The sequence below is a fragment of the Lucilia cuprina genome, chromosome 5, assembly GCF_022045245.1.
Source record: "Lucilia cuprina isolate Lc7/37 chromosome 5, ASM2204524v1, whole genome shotgun sequence".
Taxonomy (NCBI): Eukaryota; Metazoa; Arthropoda; class Insecta; order Diptera; family Calliphoridae; genus Lucilia; species Lucilia cuprina.
Genome location: NC_060953.1, coordinates 7,441,024 through 7,461,206, shown reverse-complemented (window position 1 = coordinate 7,461,206; position 20,183 = coordinate 7,441,024). Strand labels below are relative to the sequence as shown.

General features: G+C 29.1%; 1 protein-coding gene across 2 annotated transcripts; it reads right to left on the bottom strand.

Moving 5' to 3' along the window:
• Window positions 1-708: 708 nt before the first annotated feature.
• On the bottom strand, window positions 709-16,353 carry LOC111685867. Of its 2 annotated transcripts, XM_046951615.1 has the most exons (6): window positions 16,198-16,353; window positions 3,169-3,648; window positions 2,945-3,104; window positions 2,095-2,272; window positions 1,343-2,018; window positions 709-935 (listed from the first exon to the last, which is right to left on the bottom strand). In XM_046951615.1, the coding sequence occupies exons 2-6, from the start codon at window positions 3,603-3,605 to the stop codon at window positions 911-913; spliced, it is 1,476 nt and encodes a 491-aa protein (XP_046807571.1). In that variant the 5' UTR covers window positions 3,606-3,648; window positions 16,198-16,353; the 3' UTR covers window positions 709-910. The 2 variants fall into 2 exon arrangements, with proteins under 2 accessions (XP_046807571.1, XP_046807570.1); XM_046951614.1 differs by having other exon boundaries at window positions 709-2,018.
• Between the last annotated feature and the right edge of the window lie 3,830 nt (window positions 16,354-20,183).

Genomic DNA, 20,183 nt, shown 5'->3' with positions numbered 1-20,183 from the left:
TCAGTTCTAGTTCAGTTCTAGTTCAGTTCTAGTTCAGTTCTAGTTCAGTTCTAGTTCAGTTCTAGTTCAGTTCTAGTTCAGTTCTAGTTCATTTCTAGTTCAGTTCTAGTTCAGTTCTAGTTCAGTTCTAGTTCAGTTCTAGTTCAGTTCTAGTTCAGTTCTAGTTCAGTTCTAGTTCAGTTCTAGTTCAGTTCTAGTTCAGTTCTAGTTCAGTTCTAGTTCAGTTCTAGTTCAGTTCTACTTCAGTTCTACTTCAGTTCAACTTTAGTTCTAGTACAGTTCTAGTTCAGTTCTAGTTTAGTTCTAGTTTAGTTCTAGTTCCACTCTAGTTCAGTTCTAGTTTAGTTCTAGTTCAGTTCTAGTTCAGTTCTAGTTCAGTTCTAGTTCAGTTCTAGTTCAGTTCTAGTTCAGTTCTAGTTCAGTTCTAGTTTAGTCCTAGTTCAGTTCTAGTTTAGTCCTAGTTCAGTTCTAGTTCAGTTCTAGTTCAGTTCTAGTTCAGTTCTAGTTCAGTTCTAGTTCAGTTGTAGTTCAGTTCTAGTTCAGTTCTAGTTCAGTTCTAGTTCAGTTGTAGTTCAGTTCTAGTTCAGTTCTAGTTCAGTTCTAGTTCATTTCTAGTTCAGTTCGAGTTCAGTTCTAGTTTAGTTCTAGTTCAGTTCTAACTCTATTCTAGTTCTGTATTTGTTTTTAAATAAAGACAGATAATCACAGTTATTAAATTATTCGAGTATTTATAATTTATTTCATTTTCGTATAATTTGCTTTTCTCTATAATAATGGCACAAACTTAAATTTAACATTTTAAAGATCTTAAAACTATATAATAAATTTTATAAACATAAACACTAAACTTAAATATTACTTAAAATAAAAATTTAGTTTTTGCATTTTTTGCGCATTGAGTCGGGAGATTTTAACCAAATATTTCTAAAAACCATCTAAAAATCAAAATAAAATTAAGATTAAATAAAAATATAGATTTCAAATGAATATAAACAGAAACATGCTTAGACACGATATACTTATACAGGGAATGTGTAAAAACCACCACATACTTTTTAAGTCTTAACGAGTTTTAAAAACGTATTTGAAAGTATTTTAAAAGAATATACAAAATGTAGAGACAACATGCAAAGTTTTAGAAGATTGTATATATATTTAGAGGAAGAAAGTTTTAGGATCAAACATGCAGTCTTGTTTTCTAAATTCCTGAAAATTTTAATTATTTACAGCAAGAGGTTTACAATTAGTAAGAAATTTATCTTAGAATTGAAAATTAGTCATGGTAAAGCTGGTAGAGAATTTGGAATTTTGTCGTTGACTTAGAGAATGTTGCGTCAAATACCTGGCTAAACCCACAGTGGGTGCATTACACTGTTGCACACCGGCCGTTGTCATATTAGCTGCTCTCTCTGCGGGTGTATAACCGGGACGGCAAACACATTTAGCTTTAGTTTGTATTGATCTAGCTGTATCCAGAGTTAAAGACTTAATAGGTTCCAACCATTGTCCCGGTCCGCAGGGTCCTCTACTATATAATTTATAACAATTACCCTCTAACTCTACCATTCCCGGAGTGGATTCACAAGTATTTGTAGTTGATTCTTCGGGGGTAGAGCATTGTTGATCTAGATTCTTAATAACCCCAGCACAGCCACACATACCATTATAGGATATGCCATCTACCGAGGGACGGGCGGTAAAATCGAATACCACCACCTGATAGAGATCACAGGGTCCTTGTGAACCTATGCGGTAACATTGCTTCTGATCGGGAAAATATAAACGATTTTTACCACAAAAATTTCGTGTACAAGTTGTAGCATTCAAAAGAAATTCATCGGGTCCACAGGGTCCTCTAGTATAAAGACGATAACATAAACCATCGGACCAAGGTACATAACCATCTTTACACTGGCATTTGGCTCTTGAAAATATAAGACCATATGACTCATTATCATTGACGCTACTATTTTCGGGCACTATGAAAACATGACCCGGGGGACAAGGACCAGGAGAATCTAAAAAAAGATTATAAAAGAAAGATTAATTCTCTTTTTCCTTCTAGTGGATTTAAAGGATTTTTTTATTTTGTACTTAATTCATAGCACATTTGTTGCTCTTCGTGATAGTGAGGCAGGAAACGATGACAATCACAACGTCCTCCCGGTAAAAATAGATGTCCCGGTGTGGAGCAAGGACCTTTGGTATAATGTTCATGACAGGTTTCTTCTAAATCATAAAAATAAGGACTTAAGGGTCCAGAATTTTGACACTGAAAAGAGAGAGTGAATTAAAGCTATACAAAACTGGAACAGAACTAGAACAGAACTACAACAGAACTACAACAGAACTAGAACAGAACTAGAACAGAACTAGAACAGAACTAGAACAGAACTAGAACAGAACTAGAACAGAACTAGAACAGAACTAGAACAGAACTAGAACAGAACTAGAACAGAACTAGAACAGAACTAGAACAGAACTAGAACAGAACTAGAACAGAACTAGAACAGAACTAGAACAGAACTAGACCAGAACTAGAACAGAACTAAAACAGAACTTGAACAGAACTTGAACAGAACTTGAACAGAACTTGAACAGAACTAGAACAGAACTAGAACAGAACTAGAAAAGAACTAGAACAGAACTAGAACAGAACTAGAACAGAACTAGAACAGAACTAGAACAGAACTAGAACAGAACTAGAACAGAACTAGAACAGAACTAGAACAGAACTAGAACAGAACTAGAACAGAACTAGAACAGAACTAGAACAGAACTAGAACAGAACTAGAACAGAACTAGAACAGAACTAGAACAGAACTAGAACTGAACTAGAACAGAACTAGAACAGAACTAGAACAGAACTAGAACAGAACTAGAACAGAACTAGAACTGAACTTAAACAGAACTGAAATATCATTATCTCTCTTTTTTTACCCACCTGACACTCGGCCAAACCTTCATCATTTAATACTATTAGCTTTCCTTTGGTACAGGGTCCTTTGGTTAATTTCGTATAACACTTGCCATCCTTTGGCCAAAATACCATATCATCTGGGCAAGATCTCGGAGTTTTACAAACACCCCAACGATTCGTCGTTCTATAAAATTATATAAGAAAAAACAAATTATTTTAAACATAAACATTTTACTATTGTCTTCTACCTCTTGATTCCTAATTGTGTCTCTGCTATCGGACTGAAATACTGACCCTTATTGCAAGGTCCCCTTTCGAATATTTTATAACATTTATTGTTTTTTGCACTTAGTACAGTGCCTGGGGGACATCGACATTCAGCTAGAGGAGCGTTAGATATAGATTTCTTTTTACTAGAACCAATAGAGGCTGTAGGGCCTAATTCCATTGTTTCCGGACAGGGATAACCAATGGTGAATATTTTAAAACATTTCTTTAAAGGAGGCCAATACAATAATTGCCAACCGCCGGGCATGGTGGCACAAGGATTCTTTTCCGGATCACTCCAGGGTGGTGGTATAATAGCGGCATCCGCCTGTTGTGCTAGTAATAGAGTAAGAAAGGTTACCAAACTTAGGCCGGCATGTAAAGCTGACCAGTAGATTAAGAGTTTTCGTCGTTTCATTTCGGAGATTTGTGTGTAGTTTGGTTGCAGGAAAAGGGGGCAGCTGTAATAAAAGAAGATTTGAGAAAAATTTAAATTTTTATTTCTCTATTGAACTGGAGCATAAGTAGAACAGAACTAGAACAGAACTAGAACAGAACTAGAACAGAACTAGAACAGAACTAGAACAGAACTAGAACAGAACTAGAACAGAACTAGAACAGAATAGAACAGAACTAGAACAGAACTAGAACAGAACTAGAACAGAACTAGAACAGAACTAGAACAGAACTAGAACAGAACTAGAACAGAACTAGAACAGAACTAGAACAGAACTAGAACAGAACTAGAACAGAACTAGAACAGAACTAGAACAGAACTAGAACAGAACTAGAACAGAACTAGAACAGAACTAGAACAGAACTAGAACAGAACTAGTACAGAACTAGAACATATCTCTTAACTAATTTGTTGTCTAGACTGTGAATGTATATAGCCTCGTTTAAAGACTGATCAATAGTTTGTACTACGATCTACAGTCTACCCATTCGCCTGTCGCTTCCATTGTATTTAAACTTAACATTATTCGTCAAATGTTAACATAACGACCAGTAGCAACAATTATTCAATTTATTGTTTTAATAAATAATTGAATGAAAAAAAAAGAAATAGTAACCAACATAACATATTTGGCATTATTAACACACTGAAACATAAATTTTGAATAAAACAAAAAGTGAGAAAAAATTAAACAAATAAATGGCAGCGAAATAAAAATAATGAATGAAACATGTTAATAGACCAACAACTTTTTCTAACGATTTTGTTGGTGTTATTTTTGCAGCTAAGACTGTTGTCACTCGGTAAGGCAATAGCAGGCTGGAATGGAATGTAAACATTAGGTATGGTTAGGAAACAGTGATGGGCATGAAGAGGTTAGGGAGAATTGAGAAAAAAATAGTCATTAAGATGTGAAATTTAAAATAATGAAAATATTTTTATATTTAGTAGATGTTCGTTTTGTGTTTTAATATAATTTTCATTTACTATCGGCCCCTGTTGCCGTTGTAAACCCACCACTGCTTTTTGAGTGTAACCATATACTATTTGAGGTTTTATTTTTTCAAAAAAATCATTTCAAAATTTTATAATTTTCTTTTGGTGCTTTAACACTATAATTGAAGCCTACCTGCCACTATTCATACCACTTAGAGTGAGTAATATGGTTTGTTTACGTTACGCTCGTCTGTCGTCTGTTAAATGTTGCATGATGTCTCTTTAAGCGTGTTTTTCTTAAGATTTTAAACTTTTTTTAGCTTGAACTAAAGACACTCTATTTAGTTTTTGTATTTATTTATTATTATTTGCCATTAAATGTTGTTATTTTTTTCTATTTGGTGGCATGCCACCAGGTTGCTTAGCAGCAACTTTAATATTGTCTATATCAACACATTATGTAACTCACACATAACTCTTTAAATAAATTAGTTTCTTTTCTTTAAACTAAATATCTTCCGCTTATGGTTTTTTTGTTGTTGTTATTTGTCGTAAACAAAACAATAAATATTTTGTTAAATTATTATAAAAAATTTAGTTTAACAATTATTCTTAAAACCAACCATGGTCAATTAAACTTGTAATAAAACATAAACTTAAATTGATCTGTTACTTACATAATAATATTACATTAGTTTTTTTTTAAACTTCCACTTCTTCTCAAGATAAAAAGAATAGTTTATTAACATCTTAAATTCAAAGTTTGGCAATTTAATTGCAATTTAATGTCTAACAGACAGAGCGTTAAATAAAAAAAAAATAATAACTCTAAAGTTTGACCTTTAGATTAAAAATCATTTTTTTTTTCTAATTTGTTTATAAAATGTACGTTTGCTGTTAATAGCTTAATTATAGTTTAATGGTCAGTTTGGCTATTAAAAACATTTGTTATTTAAATGAAAAAAAAATCCACAAATGTTTATAAACATATAAAAGTTTATAAACAAAAGTATATACAGCAGTGATGCCAACTTTAAAGCAAATAAATTTGCGATTATTAGAAATTTGTTCAGTTTTAGTTCTGTTCTAGTTCAGTTCTAGTTCTGTTCTAGTTCTGTTCTAGTTCTGTTCTAGTTCTGTTCTAGTTCTGTTCTAGTTCTGTTCTAGTTCTGTTCTAGTTCTGTTCTAGTTCTGTTCTAGTTCTGTTCTATTTCTGTTCTAGTTCTGTTCTAGTTCTGTTCTAGTTCTGTTCTAGTTCTGTTCTAGTTCTGTTCTAGTTCCGTTCTAGTTGTGTTCTAGTTCTGTTCTAGTTCTGTTCTAGTTCTGTTCTAGTTCTGTTCTAGTTCTGTTCTAGTTCTGTTCTAGTTCTGTTCTAGTTCTGTTCTAGTTCTGTTCTAGTTCTGTTCTAGTTCTGTTCTAGTTCTGTTCTAGTTCTGTTCTAGTTCTGTTCTAGTTCTGTTCTAGTTCTGTTCTAGTTCTGTTCTAGTTCTGTTCTGTTCAGTTCTAGTTCAGTTCTTATTCAGTTCTTATTCAGTTCTTATTCAGTTCTTATTCAGTTCTTATTCAGTTCTTATTCAGTTCTTATTCAATTCTTATTCAGTTCTTATTCAATTCTTATTCAGTTCTAGTTCAGTTTTAGTTCAGTTCTAGTTTAGTTCTAGTTCAGTTCTAGTTCTGTTCTAGTTCTGTTCTAGTTCTGTTCTAGTTCTGTTCTAGTTCTGTTCTAGTTCTGTTCTAGTTCTGTTCTAGTTCTGTTCTAGTTCTGTTCTAGTTCTGTTCTAGTTCTGTTCTAGTTCTGTTCTAGTTCTGTTCTAGTTCTGTTCTAGTTCTGTTCTAGTTCTGTTCTAGTTCTGTTCTAGTTCTGTTCTAGTTCTGTTCTAGTTCTGTTCTAGTTCAGTTCTAGTTCAGTTCTTATTCAGTTCATATTCAGTTCTTATTCAGTTCTTATTCAATTCTTATTCAGTTCTTATTCAATTCTTATTCAGTTCTAGTTCAGTTCTAGTTCAGTTCTATTTCAGTTTTAGTTCAGTTCTAGTTCAGTTTTAGTTCAGTTCTAGTTCTGTTCTAGTTCAGTTCTAGTTCTTTAGTTCAGTTCTAGTTCAGTTCTAGTTCAGTTCTAGTTCAGTTCTAGTTCAGTTCTAGTTCAGTTCTAGTTCAGTTCTAGTTCAGTTCTAGTTCAGTTCTAGTTCAGTTCTAGTTCAGTTCTAGTTCAGTTCTAGTTCAGTTCTAGTTCAGTTCTTATTCAATTCCAATTCAGTTCTGTTCTAGTTCTGTTCTAGTTCTGTTCTAGTTCTGTTCTAGTTGTGTTCTAGTTGTGTTCTAGTTTGTTCTAGTTTGTTCAAGTTCTATGTTCTGTTCTAATTCTGTTAAATCAATGAAAGTAATAAAAATTATTTTGAATGAATAATACACAAATTAACTATAGTTTATTCAAAAAAAGTTTGACATCAAACAAAGATAGGTTTTAAGCAACGTGAGAAAAATTTGGAAATAAATTACATGATTTACATTTAATTTATAAATTAAATGAAAAACTGTTTGAACAATTTTTATAAAATTTGAGTTCTATTAAAAATCCTATTATGAAGTGTTAGTTATTTTACTAATTAAATTTATTTAAGATTCAGTTAATCTAATCTCTTTCCTAATTTTGATTTTTGTTTAAATTTTAAAATATTCAAGATTTCTATTTTTATTTAATTTTTGAAAATTTTCGAACAAAATTAATAATACTCATACGTATAGGTGGTTTTTAAGGAAAATGTTTTATATTTTCTAAATTAGTAAAGCTATTGCCACAAAACTTAGGTAATAGATAGAAAAGCCAATAAATATATATTTTTCAGCTTTAGGGACTCACACAATATTGGCGAAGAAAGTTTATCTTGTACTTGCTCTCTTTTATCTTTATTATTTTTTCTATACATTTATATCGTTACACCAATTTGTTATACCAGTTAGGTTACTTATAAAAATTAAACCATTTAAAGAAATTATGTCATTTCTTTTTATTGGATTAATCACAAATAATGCCAAGTTAAAATGAAATTGGTAATGAAATAGTTTAATTTATTTTTAATTTTATTTTATTATATCCAATCAATCAAAGCATGACAGTTTTTATATCTTGAGCCAGTTTTGAATAGGAAATCAATGGATATGTTTATAAATAAATTGGTGCCAAAAAGAAGTTAAACAAATAAATATGATTAAGAAAAAGAAATGAACAAAAATATCGACGAAATAAAGAAACAAAACCTAAAGATTTGAAAGGAAACAAAATTATTTTAAAATATTTTTTAAAAAAAATTATAGATGATTGAGGTTTAAACACAAAATTTAACTGCGAGAGGATTATTTGTATTGGAGTATAGGATGATCCATAGTCTGAACTATAGACTATAGACAGAACTGGGATAAAACAAGAACGGAACTAGAATTAGAAAAGAACTAGAACAGAACTAAAATAGAACTAGAACTAAATCTAAAATTAAACTAGAACAGAACTGGAACAGAACTAGAACAGAACTAGAACAGAACTAGAACAGAACTAGAACAGAACTAGAACAACACTAGAACAGAACTAGAACAGAACTAGAACAGAACTAGAACAGAACTAGAACAGAACTAGAACAGAACTAGAACAGAACTAGAACAGAACTAGAACAGAACTAGAACAGAACTAGAACAGAACTAGAACAGAACTAAAACAGAACTAGAACAGAACTAAAACAAAACTAGAACGGAACTAGAACAGAATTAGCACAAAATTAGAACAGAACTAGCTTATAATTCAAGCTAAATTGAACAATTGAGCATAAAATTGTTCTGATTAATGATCGTTTACTGGAATTAAATCTAAATAAGGGATCATTTATTATTTATTTAGTCGAAGGCAAACAATTGACATATTAAAGATCTTCGATAGAATCTTTAATTGAATCTTCGATTCAGGTCTAGGGAAAGAGTAGACTGTTTATATTTGACCTTTAAGCACGTGATTGAAAACAAAAACGTTGTCATGTTAAAGAAAACAGATGATTTCTTGTTTGTTTATATATTTTAAAGTTTTACAATAAAATAAATTAGGTCAGGGTTAACGTGTAAATAAACCATTTATAAAATGGTTGTAATTTAGCCCTTTTTTTATAAAATCGCACAATTTTTGGCAAAATTAATAAAAGACCAAACAATTATAACAAGTTTTACTTCTCATTAAAATAACAAAAGAGAGAGAGAGAGAGAGTAAGAAAGTCAGTTTTTTTTGGACAATTACTATTAACTGTCTGAAAATATTGTTTATAAATAAATTCAAATAAATTCAAATAAAACAGACGACGATCATGCAGACGATCATGATGATCATATCATTTCATTATAATGTTTCTTGTAGTTATTGTCATTTTATGTAAATAAATTATAACTAAACTAAAATGTAAACTTGTTTTTTTTTTTGTTATTTCAATTCATATTTATTTTGGTTTATAAAGTTGCCAATTTTTATTCCATTTTGTTTTTGTTTGATTAACTTCGTTTGTATTTTACCAACCAAATGAAGAAAAAAACGTCATCGTCATCATCATTATCATTAAGGTCGTATTTATGTTTTGTGTACTAATTTAATTTTAATTCAATGAAATCCTCCAAAAATTGTTTATGATGAAATTTTATTATTTACCCCACATATATCGGAAATGCTCTCTTTTTTTTTTGTTAAGTTCATTTACGTGTCTAAATTCACACCTTTTTTTTGGTATTTGTTACTTCTGCTTTACATTGTTATAAATCTGTAATAAATGCGTGAATAAAATATAATTATCATTAATCACGTTTAGTAATTAAATCTTGGGGCTAAATATAATTTTCTTTGTATTTTTCTATTGGTCAGTTTTTTGTTGTTTAATTTTTAAAAGAAACGCGATCAGCACACTTTAACTGTAGACATTTATAAAGTATTAAGTAAATAATAAAGTTATTAAATAATAACAATTAGTTGAGTTTGTTTCAGTTTTAATAGAAGATCAGATAAAACAAAGAAGATCTTTGATCAGTTCAATTTTAACTTCTATTAGATGAATTTAAGCTTATAGAGGATCTTTGATCACATACAATTGAGATCTAAACAAAGTTCTCTGATCAAAACAATTTTAGGATCTTTGATCACATACAATTTAACTTTAAACTAAGTCCATTGATCATATTCAATAAAACTTTAATCGAATATCTTTAATCACAACAATTTCAGCATCTATCAAGAAGAAGAATGATCTTAGATCACAACAACATTAGCTTTAATTGAGGATCTTTTATAAAACCAATTTTAGTTTCAATCGAAGATCTTAGATCACATACAATTTAACTTCTAACGAAGATTATTGATCACATACAATTGAGGTCTATACAAAGGTCACTGATCATCAAAGATCTTTAATCACAACACTTTTCTTCTTAAATTTTAGCTCTAATCATAGATCTTTATAAACCATTTTTAGCTGCAATCAAGAAGAAGAAGAATGATCTTTGATCACAACAAAAGTAGCTCTAATTAAGGATCTTTTAAAAAACCAATTTTAGTTTCAATCGAGGATCATTGATCACATACAATTTAACTTTAAACGATGATCATTGATCACATACAATTTAACTTCAAACGAAGATCATTGATTACTTACAATTGAGGTTTAAACAAAGATCTCTGATCACAACAATTATAGGATCTTTGATCACATACAATTGAACTTTAATCGAAGATCATTGATCACATACAATTTAACTTTAAACAAAGATCATTGATCGCAACTATTTCAGTTGCAATTAAAGATCATTGATCAGAACTCTTTTTATTCTTAAATTTTAGCTCCAATCATAGATCTTTATAAAAAATTTCTAGCTTCTATCAAGAAGAATGATCTTTAAATCACAACAAATGTAGCTTTAATTAATGATCTTCTTTCAAACCAATTTTAGCTCCAATCGAAAATCTTTGATCACCACAAATTTAACAACGATCGTGGATCATTGATTGAAAGAATTTTAGCTTTATTATAAGACTTTTGACCACAATAAATAAAGCTGCAATCTAAATCAATTTTAGCTTCTACTGAAGATCATTGATCAGGCCGATTCAAAATTCAACTAAAGATCGTTCATGATCATATCAATTTTAGGCTTTAATCAAAGATCTTTCTTTAGTTTCAATCATTAGCTTCTATTTAAGATTTCAACTAAAGATCGTTTTAGAAGATCATTGATCAAACCGATTTTAAATTCAACTAAATATCGTTCTTGATCATATCAATTTTAGGCTTTAATCAAAGATCTTTTTGATTACTTTCTTTACTTTCAATCGAAACCATAGTTTTTAGCATCTATCGCAGATTATTGATACACCGAGTTTAGCTTCAACTAAAGATCGTTTTGTTCATATAAATTTTTAATTTTGAATATCATTGAACGCATCGATTTTAGCTTCAACTAAAAATAGTTTTAGCCTCGATCGTCGATCATTTAATAGCTTAATTTAAGCTTTGATTAATGATCTTTTAAACGTCCAATTTTAGCATCGATCAGAGATCTTTTAATAGTCATGCATTAGCTTTAAAGTTATCTTCAAATTGTCCAGTTTTAGCCGCGATCACCTTTTTTTAATTGTCCAATTTTGGCAGCGATCACAGATCTTTAAATTGTCAGCGATCGCTGAACTTTAAATAACTTTATTTAAGCATTCATTAATGATCTTTTAGAGGTCCAATTTTAGCTTCGATCAATGATCTTTCAATAGTGCATTAGCTTTAAAGTTATGTTTAAATTGCCGCGATCACAAATCATTAAATTGTCCAATTTTAGCGGCGATCACAGATCTTTATATTGTTCAATTTAAGCCTCTTTAAATAGCTTTATTTAAGCTTTGATTAATGATCTTTTAAACGACCAAGCCTCGATCAATGATCTTTTAATAGTCATTCATTAGCTTTAATGAGATCTTCAAATTTTAGCCGAGTTCACTGATCTTTAAATTGTACAATTTAAACCTCGATTATAGATCTTTAAATTGTGCAATTTAAGCCTCGATTATAGATCTTTAAATTGTTCACTTTTATCCTCGATCATAGATCTTTAACTTATTCAATTTTAGCCTCGATCACAGATCTTTAAAAAGCTCATATTAAGCTTTGGACAATAAACTTTTAAAAGTCAAACTTTTTACTTCTATCAATGATCTTTCAATTTTCATACATTAGCTTTAAGTGGAATCTTTAAAATGTGCAATTTGTAGCAACGATCACTGATCATAAAATTTTTTAATTTTAGCCTCGATCACAGATCTTTAAATTGTCCAATTTTAGCCTCGATCGCTGATCTTTATATAGCTTTATTTAATCATTGATTAATGATCTTTTAGAAGTCCAATTTTAGCTTCGATCAATGATCGTTCAATAGTCATGCATTAGCTTTAAAGTTATGTTTAAATTGCCGCGATCACAGATCTTTAAATTGTCAAATTTTAGCCTCGATCACAGATCTTTAAAAGGCTCAATTTAAGCCTCGATCACAGATCTTTAAATTGTTCAATTTTATCCTCGATCACAGATCTTCAACTTTTTCAATTTTTGCCTCAATCGCTGACCTTAAAATAGCTTAATTTAAGCTTTACGTTAGCTTTGACGTATCTTCAAATTGTGCAATTTTTAGTAGCGATCACAGATCTTCAAATCGTCAAATTTTAGCCTCGATCACAGATCTTTAACTTGTGTAATTTTAGCCTCGATCACAGATCTTTAAAAAGCTCAATTTAAGCCTCGATCACAGATCTTTAAACAGCTCAATTTAAGCTTTGATCAATAAGCTTTTAAAAGTCAAACTTTTTACTTTTATCAATGATCTTTCAATTTTTATACGTTAGCTTTAAGTGTGATCTCTACATTGTGCAATTTGTAGCAGCGATCACTTATCTTTGAATTGTTCAGTTTAAGCCTAGATCACAGATCTTTAACTTGTTCAATTAAAGCATCGATCAAAGATCTTTAATTAGTTTTAAGTGGGATCTTTAAATTGTGCAATTTGTAGCAGCGATCACTGATCATTAAATTGTTCAATTTTAGCCTCGATCACACACATCATTAAAATGTTCAATTTAAGCTTTTACCTGATATAATAATAAATTGTTTAAAACTTTAATCTTTTTTTTTTAAATAATTAATGATCTTTTTTTTTCTCTCAGTGATTTTAAAAATTTAATAACTTGTTTTTTTTTATAAAATTAATTCAAATGACGTAAAACCGTAAAAAAATTTGCATAATTCTTTAGTAATTTGTAACGGTGTTTGGCAATAATAATAATAATAATAATAATAATTAAAAAAATATAAAAACAAAAGCAGGTTTTTGTATAAAATTATTTTAGTTTTTTATTAATATTTATATTTTCGAAAAAGGAAATTATAAAAATGATTAGATAAATCAATCTTATAAAACTAATTCACTTTTATTTCAAAACTTTTTTTCGCTTTTTTTTAAGAATTTCTTTAGATTTCTTTTGCAAAATGTTTCATTTACTCAATTTTTTCTATTAAGATTCTTCATTTTTAAAGTTGTTTCGTTGTTAGTTTTACTTTTTTTATTTAAAAGTTATATTTGTTTTTATAATATTATACAAAAAATGAAAGAAAGACAGACAGACGAACCGACCTCATGGTGTTAATGGCCTTGACTTTTAATGTTTTTGTGTTTTACTCTCTCTCTCTCCCTCTCTCTTCACTAAACAAACTAAAAAACAAAACTCTTCCATCTTGTGGTCATCAGCGGCGCATCATTGTCATTATCATCACTGTTTTAATTATGATGATTTTTTATTATTATTGTTGTTTGTTTTTTTCAGCATTTAATAAATTATAGTCATCATTATTTATGTTAAAGTTTGAAGAACATTATTTCAGCTAAACAAAGTAATTTATATGTTTTTTCATCTCAAACTTTTGTTCTTTAAACTAAAGTTGAACAGATCTTTTCTTTTAAAGCTGAAGCTATTAAAAGATCTTCTATAAAAGTTACAAATCAGTTATTAAAGGAACCTCTACTACTGAAGCTAAAATTGATCCATTAAAAGATCTTTTCTTAAAAGTTAAACTAAGACTTTTTAAGGATCAAGATCTACAAAAATCTAAAATTGACATGATCAACATTCTAAGATCATAGATAAATTGAGTAGTGATTAACGATCTTCGTTTGATTGAAGATATGAAAAAGCTTAAATTGATCAAATAAACAATCTTTGGTTAAAGCTTAAACTTGATGTGATCTAAATTCTACGATCAAAAATAAATTTAGTAGTAATCAATGATCTTCAATTGATTGATCAAGATCAATAACTAAAAAAAAACTTTAATTTGATTTAAATAAAGATCTTCATTTAAAGCTAAAATTTTTGTAATCAACATTCTACAATCAACGATCTTCGACTGATTGTTCACGATCAAAACATGAAAACGTTTAAACTAATCTAGTTTATGTGATCAACATTCTACGATTAAAGATACATTTAGTATGATCAACGATCTGCAATTGATTGATCAAGATCTAAAAAAGCTTAATATGATCTAATTAAAGATCTTCGTTTAAAGCTAAAATTGATGTGATCAACATTCTACGATCAAAGATAAATTATGTGTGATCAAAAATCTTCAATTGACTGATCAAGATCGAGAACTGAAAAACTTTAAATTGTTTTAAATACAGATCTTCGTTTAAAGCTAAAATTGTTGTGATCAATATTCTACAATCAACGATCTTCGATTGATAAGAACAAGATCTGAAAAAAACCTTAAATTGATCTTTTTGAAGATTTTCTTTTTAAGGCCAAAATTGATGTGATCAACATTCTACGATCAAAGATAAATTTTGTATGATCAACGATTTGCAATTGATTGATCATGATCAAGATCTGAAAATTGTTAAATTGATCTAATTAAAAAATCTTCGTTTGAAGCTAAAATTTATGTGATAAAATCGTCGTTTGAAGCTAAAATTTATGTGATCAACATTCTACGATCAAGGATATATTACGTGTGATCAACGATCTTCTCTTGATTGATCAAGATCAAGATTTACCAAATCTTAGATTGATCTTAGATCTTATTAAAGATCTTCGTTGAAAGCTAAAGTTAATGTGATCAACAATCTACGATCAAAGGTACAACGATCCACGATTGATCAAGAACAAGATGTAAAAAAAAACTTAAATTGATCTAATTAAAGATCTTCGTTTAAAGCTACAATTGATGTGATCAACATTCTACGATCAAAAAAGTGAAGCTAAAATCTAAGATTTCGATTTAAACCTAAAATTTTAATGATCATAAACGATCTTCAGTTGAATATAAAATCGTTGTGATCAATGATCTTTAATTGAAGCTAAAAATGATTTGATCATTTGATCTTCGATTAAAATGTGAAATTTATATGATCAAAAACGATCTTCACTTGAATCTAAAATCGGTATGATCAATGACCTTCCGTAGAAGTAAAATTTAGAGTTTCGATTGAAAACAAAATTGATTTGATCAGAGATCATCGATTAAAGCTTAATATTTATATGATCAAAAAACGATCTTCAGTTGAATCTTAAATCGATAAGATCAATGATCTTCGATGGAAGCTTAAGTTTATGGTTTCAATTGAAGCTAAAATTGATTTGATCACAGATCTTCTGTTATAGTGTTAAACATATATGATGATCAATGATCTTCGATAGCTGCTATTGAAACTAAAATTGATTTGATCATAAATCTTCAATTAAAGCTTAATTCTTATATTTTCAAAAACGATCTTCAGTTGAATCTTAAACCGGTAAGATCAGTGATCTTCGATATAAGCTAAAACCTATCGTTTCAATTAAAGCTAGAATTGATTTGATCACAGATCTTTAAAACGATCTTCACTTGTATCTTAAATCGGTATGATCAATGATCTTCAATTAAAGCTGAAATCTATGGATTCAATTGAAGTTGAAATTTGTATGATCATAGATCTTTGATTAATGCTTAAAATCTACATGATAAAAAACGATCTTCAGTTAAATCTAAAATCGGTAAGATCAGTGATCTTCGATGGCAGCTAAAATTTATGGTTTCAATTGAAGCTGAAATTTGTATGATCATGATCTTCGATTAATTCTTAAAATCTACATGATCAAAAATGATCTTTAGTTGAATTGAAATAGAAATATTTAAACGATTTTCGATTAAATGTTCAATGTCTAATCTAAAAAGATCATTTGGGGAATACAATTTTTTTTATTTAAATTTTAATCAATTAATAAAAAAATAAAAAAATCATTAAACACTTTTGGGGTGGAATTTTTAAACACGTTTTTTTTTAACGACACTTTACAGATCTCTTAAATCTCCATTACTTTTGGGAATTTGTTGTTTTTTATTTTATTGCTATAAAAATAAATTTTATAACTTATTTTAAAACACTTTCTGTTTAAACGTTGAAAAAAACACTAAAATTCGTTTCTTTTTAAAGAATTTTGGGTTTTAAATAAAACACTTTTTTTGTTAAATTTAAAGAATATTTTTATTATTAAACTGGTTTTTTACCAAAATTATTTTCTTACATTTCTTTAAAATTTACTTTTTTCTTTAAATATTTGTTTTGTACTTTTTTATTGACACAAATGTTTTAAATTGATTTTTGAAACAAAACGTATTTTTCTTTAAACCGAAATTTTATATCTCGTTGTGACGAGCGTTTAGCCTGCGTACACGTTCACGTTTAAATTGTATCTGTTTGTCTTCTACCTGCTGACAACTTTGAGTCGGGTATTAAAAAGACTACAAAAAAAAAAAACAAACATTTTATTAAACATAAAAAAGCAACAACAACAACTACCACACACTTTTTTTAAAACCAAAATTATACTCAACTCTTTGTCGTTGTTATTGTAAATTTGAATGCCGGTAGACTATGTCTTTGTCTCGTGTCTGGTATTGAGTATAATCGTTGTATTTGTTGTTGATAGGAATCAACTCGTTTTTTTTTAATTTAAACTTCTTTTTCCTAATTGAAATAAAAATAAAATGATTTAATATTTCTTTTCACTCAATTCAAAAAACACTCACTCAGGAGTGGGTGTTTTGTTGTTGGTTGGATTAAGGATTATTAAAGAAACCGACTTAAAAACTCAAAAGACTTATGAAACAAGCACAAAATGAGAGAGAGAGCATAAGTTTCAACTGTAGAAACAAAAGACTTAAGCAACAAACCTTTTTGAATAAACACTTTTTTGTACAAAAAGAAGCAGAACTAGAATAGATCTAGAACAGAACTAGAACAGAACTAGAACAGAACTAGAACAGAACTAGAACAGAACTAGAACAGAACTAGAACAGAACTAGAACAGAACTAGAACAGAACTAGAACAGAACTAGAACAGAACTAGAACAGAACTAGAACAGAACTAGAACAGAACTAGAACAGAACTAGAATAGGACTAGAACACAACTAGAGCACAACTAGAACACAACTAGAACAGAACAGAACTAGAACTGAACTAGAGCAGAACTAGAACAAAACTAGAATAGATCTATAACTAAACTTAAACAGAACTAGAACTAAACAAGAACTGAAAGAACGTTGAATATATGTTTCTTTAATATTTTAATGTTTAAAAATTTAAAGTTCAATTACCTTTATTTAAATATTTAAATAACATTGCTCACAAAATCAGTTATTTTGCTTGTAAAAGAAAATGTGTTAAATTCTCAACTCGTCTCCCGAGATTTGATCTTTAACAATAACAGTTATTGTGCTAAAATTTAACAACAAAGTTTAGTTCTAGTTCAGTTCTAGTTCAGTTCTGGTTCAGTTCTAGTTCAGTTCTAGTTCAGTTCTAGTTCAGTTCTAGTTCAGTCCTAATGAAGACATTTATAAAATTTTTCAGTTTTTCTTAGGTCTTATTTAAAGCAAAAACAAATTTTAAAATATTATTAATATTATGCCTGAGTTGAAGTGAATCACAATTTAATATTAATTTTGGTTTGTTGGTATTCATCTTAACTTGTTTAAATTGTTTCTTAATCAAGTAACTAGATACTTTAGCTTACAACTTATAGGCGACGGCATATCAGACTGCAATTGTAAGTGTTTCACAATATTTATTATTTAATAGTTTATTAAAATAAAAAGAGACTTTAGACTCTAGACTCATAAGATTGCTATGTGTAATTTTGTATCAGAAACATAATGAGGAGTTAAATTTGTATCTTTTTAGCTTCTACAGCACATTTTGTCCATTTATTTTGAATCGAAATTTAAACTGTAACTAATCAGCTGTTTGATCAGCTGTTAGACCTCAAATTTTAGCCTATTTATGCTAAAGTAGTGTCTACCTAAAAATTTTAATTTTATCTTTATAAAAGAGACTCCCACTGTTTATTGTTTATTTAATTAAAATGTTTTATTTGATAACCTTGATATTGAACTGTTAAATTATTGTTTTCGTCGTCAACACCTTGTCCATATGCGTCATGTAAGTACTTATTATTTTTATGGCAAAGAAAAGAAACGTTCATAGTTAACATACTTTAAAACTCAATGACCTATAAGTTTGTTTAATAAAATTGAAAAAAAAGAAAATTAAAATTAAAACAATTGAAAGTGAGTAAAATAACAGAATATTTAAAAACTATTTATGGTTCATCACGTACACATATTTTTGTAAAGAAACTACATAAGTATGTATGAAAATAATTCCACATATTTGAACAACTGATTGTAGATCACTTTTGGCCAGTACTATTTACCTTCGGTTCTGTTTGTTTCTAATTCAGTTGTAGTTTAGTTCTGGTTTAGATCTAGTTCAGTTCTAGCTCACCATAGTTCAGTTCTAGTTCAGTTCTAGTTCAGTTCTAGTTCAGTTCTAGTTCAGTTCTAGTTCAGTTCTAGTTCAGTTCTAGTTCAGTTCTACTTCAGTTCTAGTTCAGTTCTAGTTCAGTTCTAGTTCAGTTCTAGTTCAGTTCTAGTTCAGTTCTAGTTCAGTTCTAGTTCAGTTCTAGTTCAGTTCTAGTTCAGTTCTAGTTCAGTTCTAGTTCAGTTCTAGTTCAGTTCTAGTTCAGTTCTAGGTCAGTTCTAGTTCAGTTCTAGTTCAGTTCTAGTTCTGTTCTAGTTCAGTTCTAGTTCAGTTCTAGTTCAGTTCTAGTTCAGTTCTAGTTCAGTTCTAGTTCAGTTCTAGTTCAGTTCTAGTTCAGTTCTAGTTCAGTTCTAGTTCAGTTCTAGTTCTGTTCTAGTTGTGTTCTATTTCTGATCTAGTTCAGTACTTTTTCATTTCTGGTTCTGTTCTAGTTCTTGTTCAGTTCTGGTTCAGTTCTGGTTCAGTTCTGGTTCAGTTCTAGTTCTGTTCTGTTCTAGTTTAGTTCTAGTCCTATCTCAGCTCTGGTTTTGGGTTGTAACTTTAATAATGTTTAAATAAAAAGCAGAAAAATTATATAGAACTAAGAGAAATATCTCGCAAATCCAGACCTGAATAAAAAAAAATTGGCAGACATTAACCCAAACCACTCTTACTTCTTTTTTTCCCTATTTGTTTTTATAGTTTTTGCCTGCCCAACAACTAACGTCGTCTACGTTTAAACAGAAAAAAGGTACTTGAGACGATGACTTGTCTTTGATTGAAAGGAAAACTTTTAAACAGACACATAAATAATTTTTTGTTAAAAGAACACTTTGCATTGGCTGCAGCATTTTTTGTTCTTAACAAAATTTCATTGACGGATATTGTAAAGTTGAAAAAAAGAACGTGGTTTGCATACAACCACGAATATTATTATTTTTATGTAAAAAAGTGTTTAATTTTGGTTTCAAGTACTTTTTTTTTATTCTTTTTTAGCATGATTCATGGTTGCGTTTTTTTTTTTTTAAAGTCTATATTTCAACAAATGGACTTGAAGAACACTAGAACATGTTAAGCAAATACAAGTCTATTTATATTTTTTATATTTCTTTCAATAATTTATTTTAATGTTTATACAACTGACATTTTCAGCAATTATAGATACTAAAGGTGTGTCTTTACTATGCATACAAAAATAAAAGTTTAAACAACTTTGTTCAAAAAAAAGGCTGTAGTTTCTTATGTGGTTTTTATTTTTAAATGTTATTTTCAACAAAAAAGGTTATTGAGGTTTAAGATTGTTTAGAAATGTCATATTTCTTATAGATTGGTAATTAAAAGTGTGTTTAATGTTTCTTTACTTTTAATAAATTATAAAGATTTAAACAAAAGGCCAAATAGGTGGATTAAAACAAAGTTCTAGCTTAGTTGTAGTTCAGCACATGATAAGGTTTACTTTACTTCCTGATCAGCTCTCCATCAGTTCGATTCTAGTTGACTTCTTGTTCAGCTAGTTGAATATACATAATTTCAAATCAAAATCGATGATTGTCCAATTCTTTAACCTTTCTAATTCCTTGGAATTGGCTTCTTAATTCATTCAAAAGTTCTGTTCTAGTTCTGTTCTAGTTCTGTTCTAGTTCTGTTCTAGTTCTGTTCTAGTTCTGTTCTAGTTCTGTTCTAGTTCTGTTCTAGTTCTGTTCCAGTTCTGT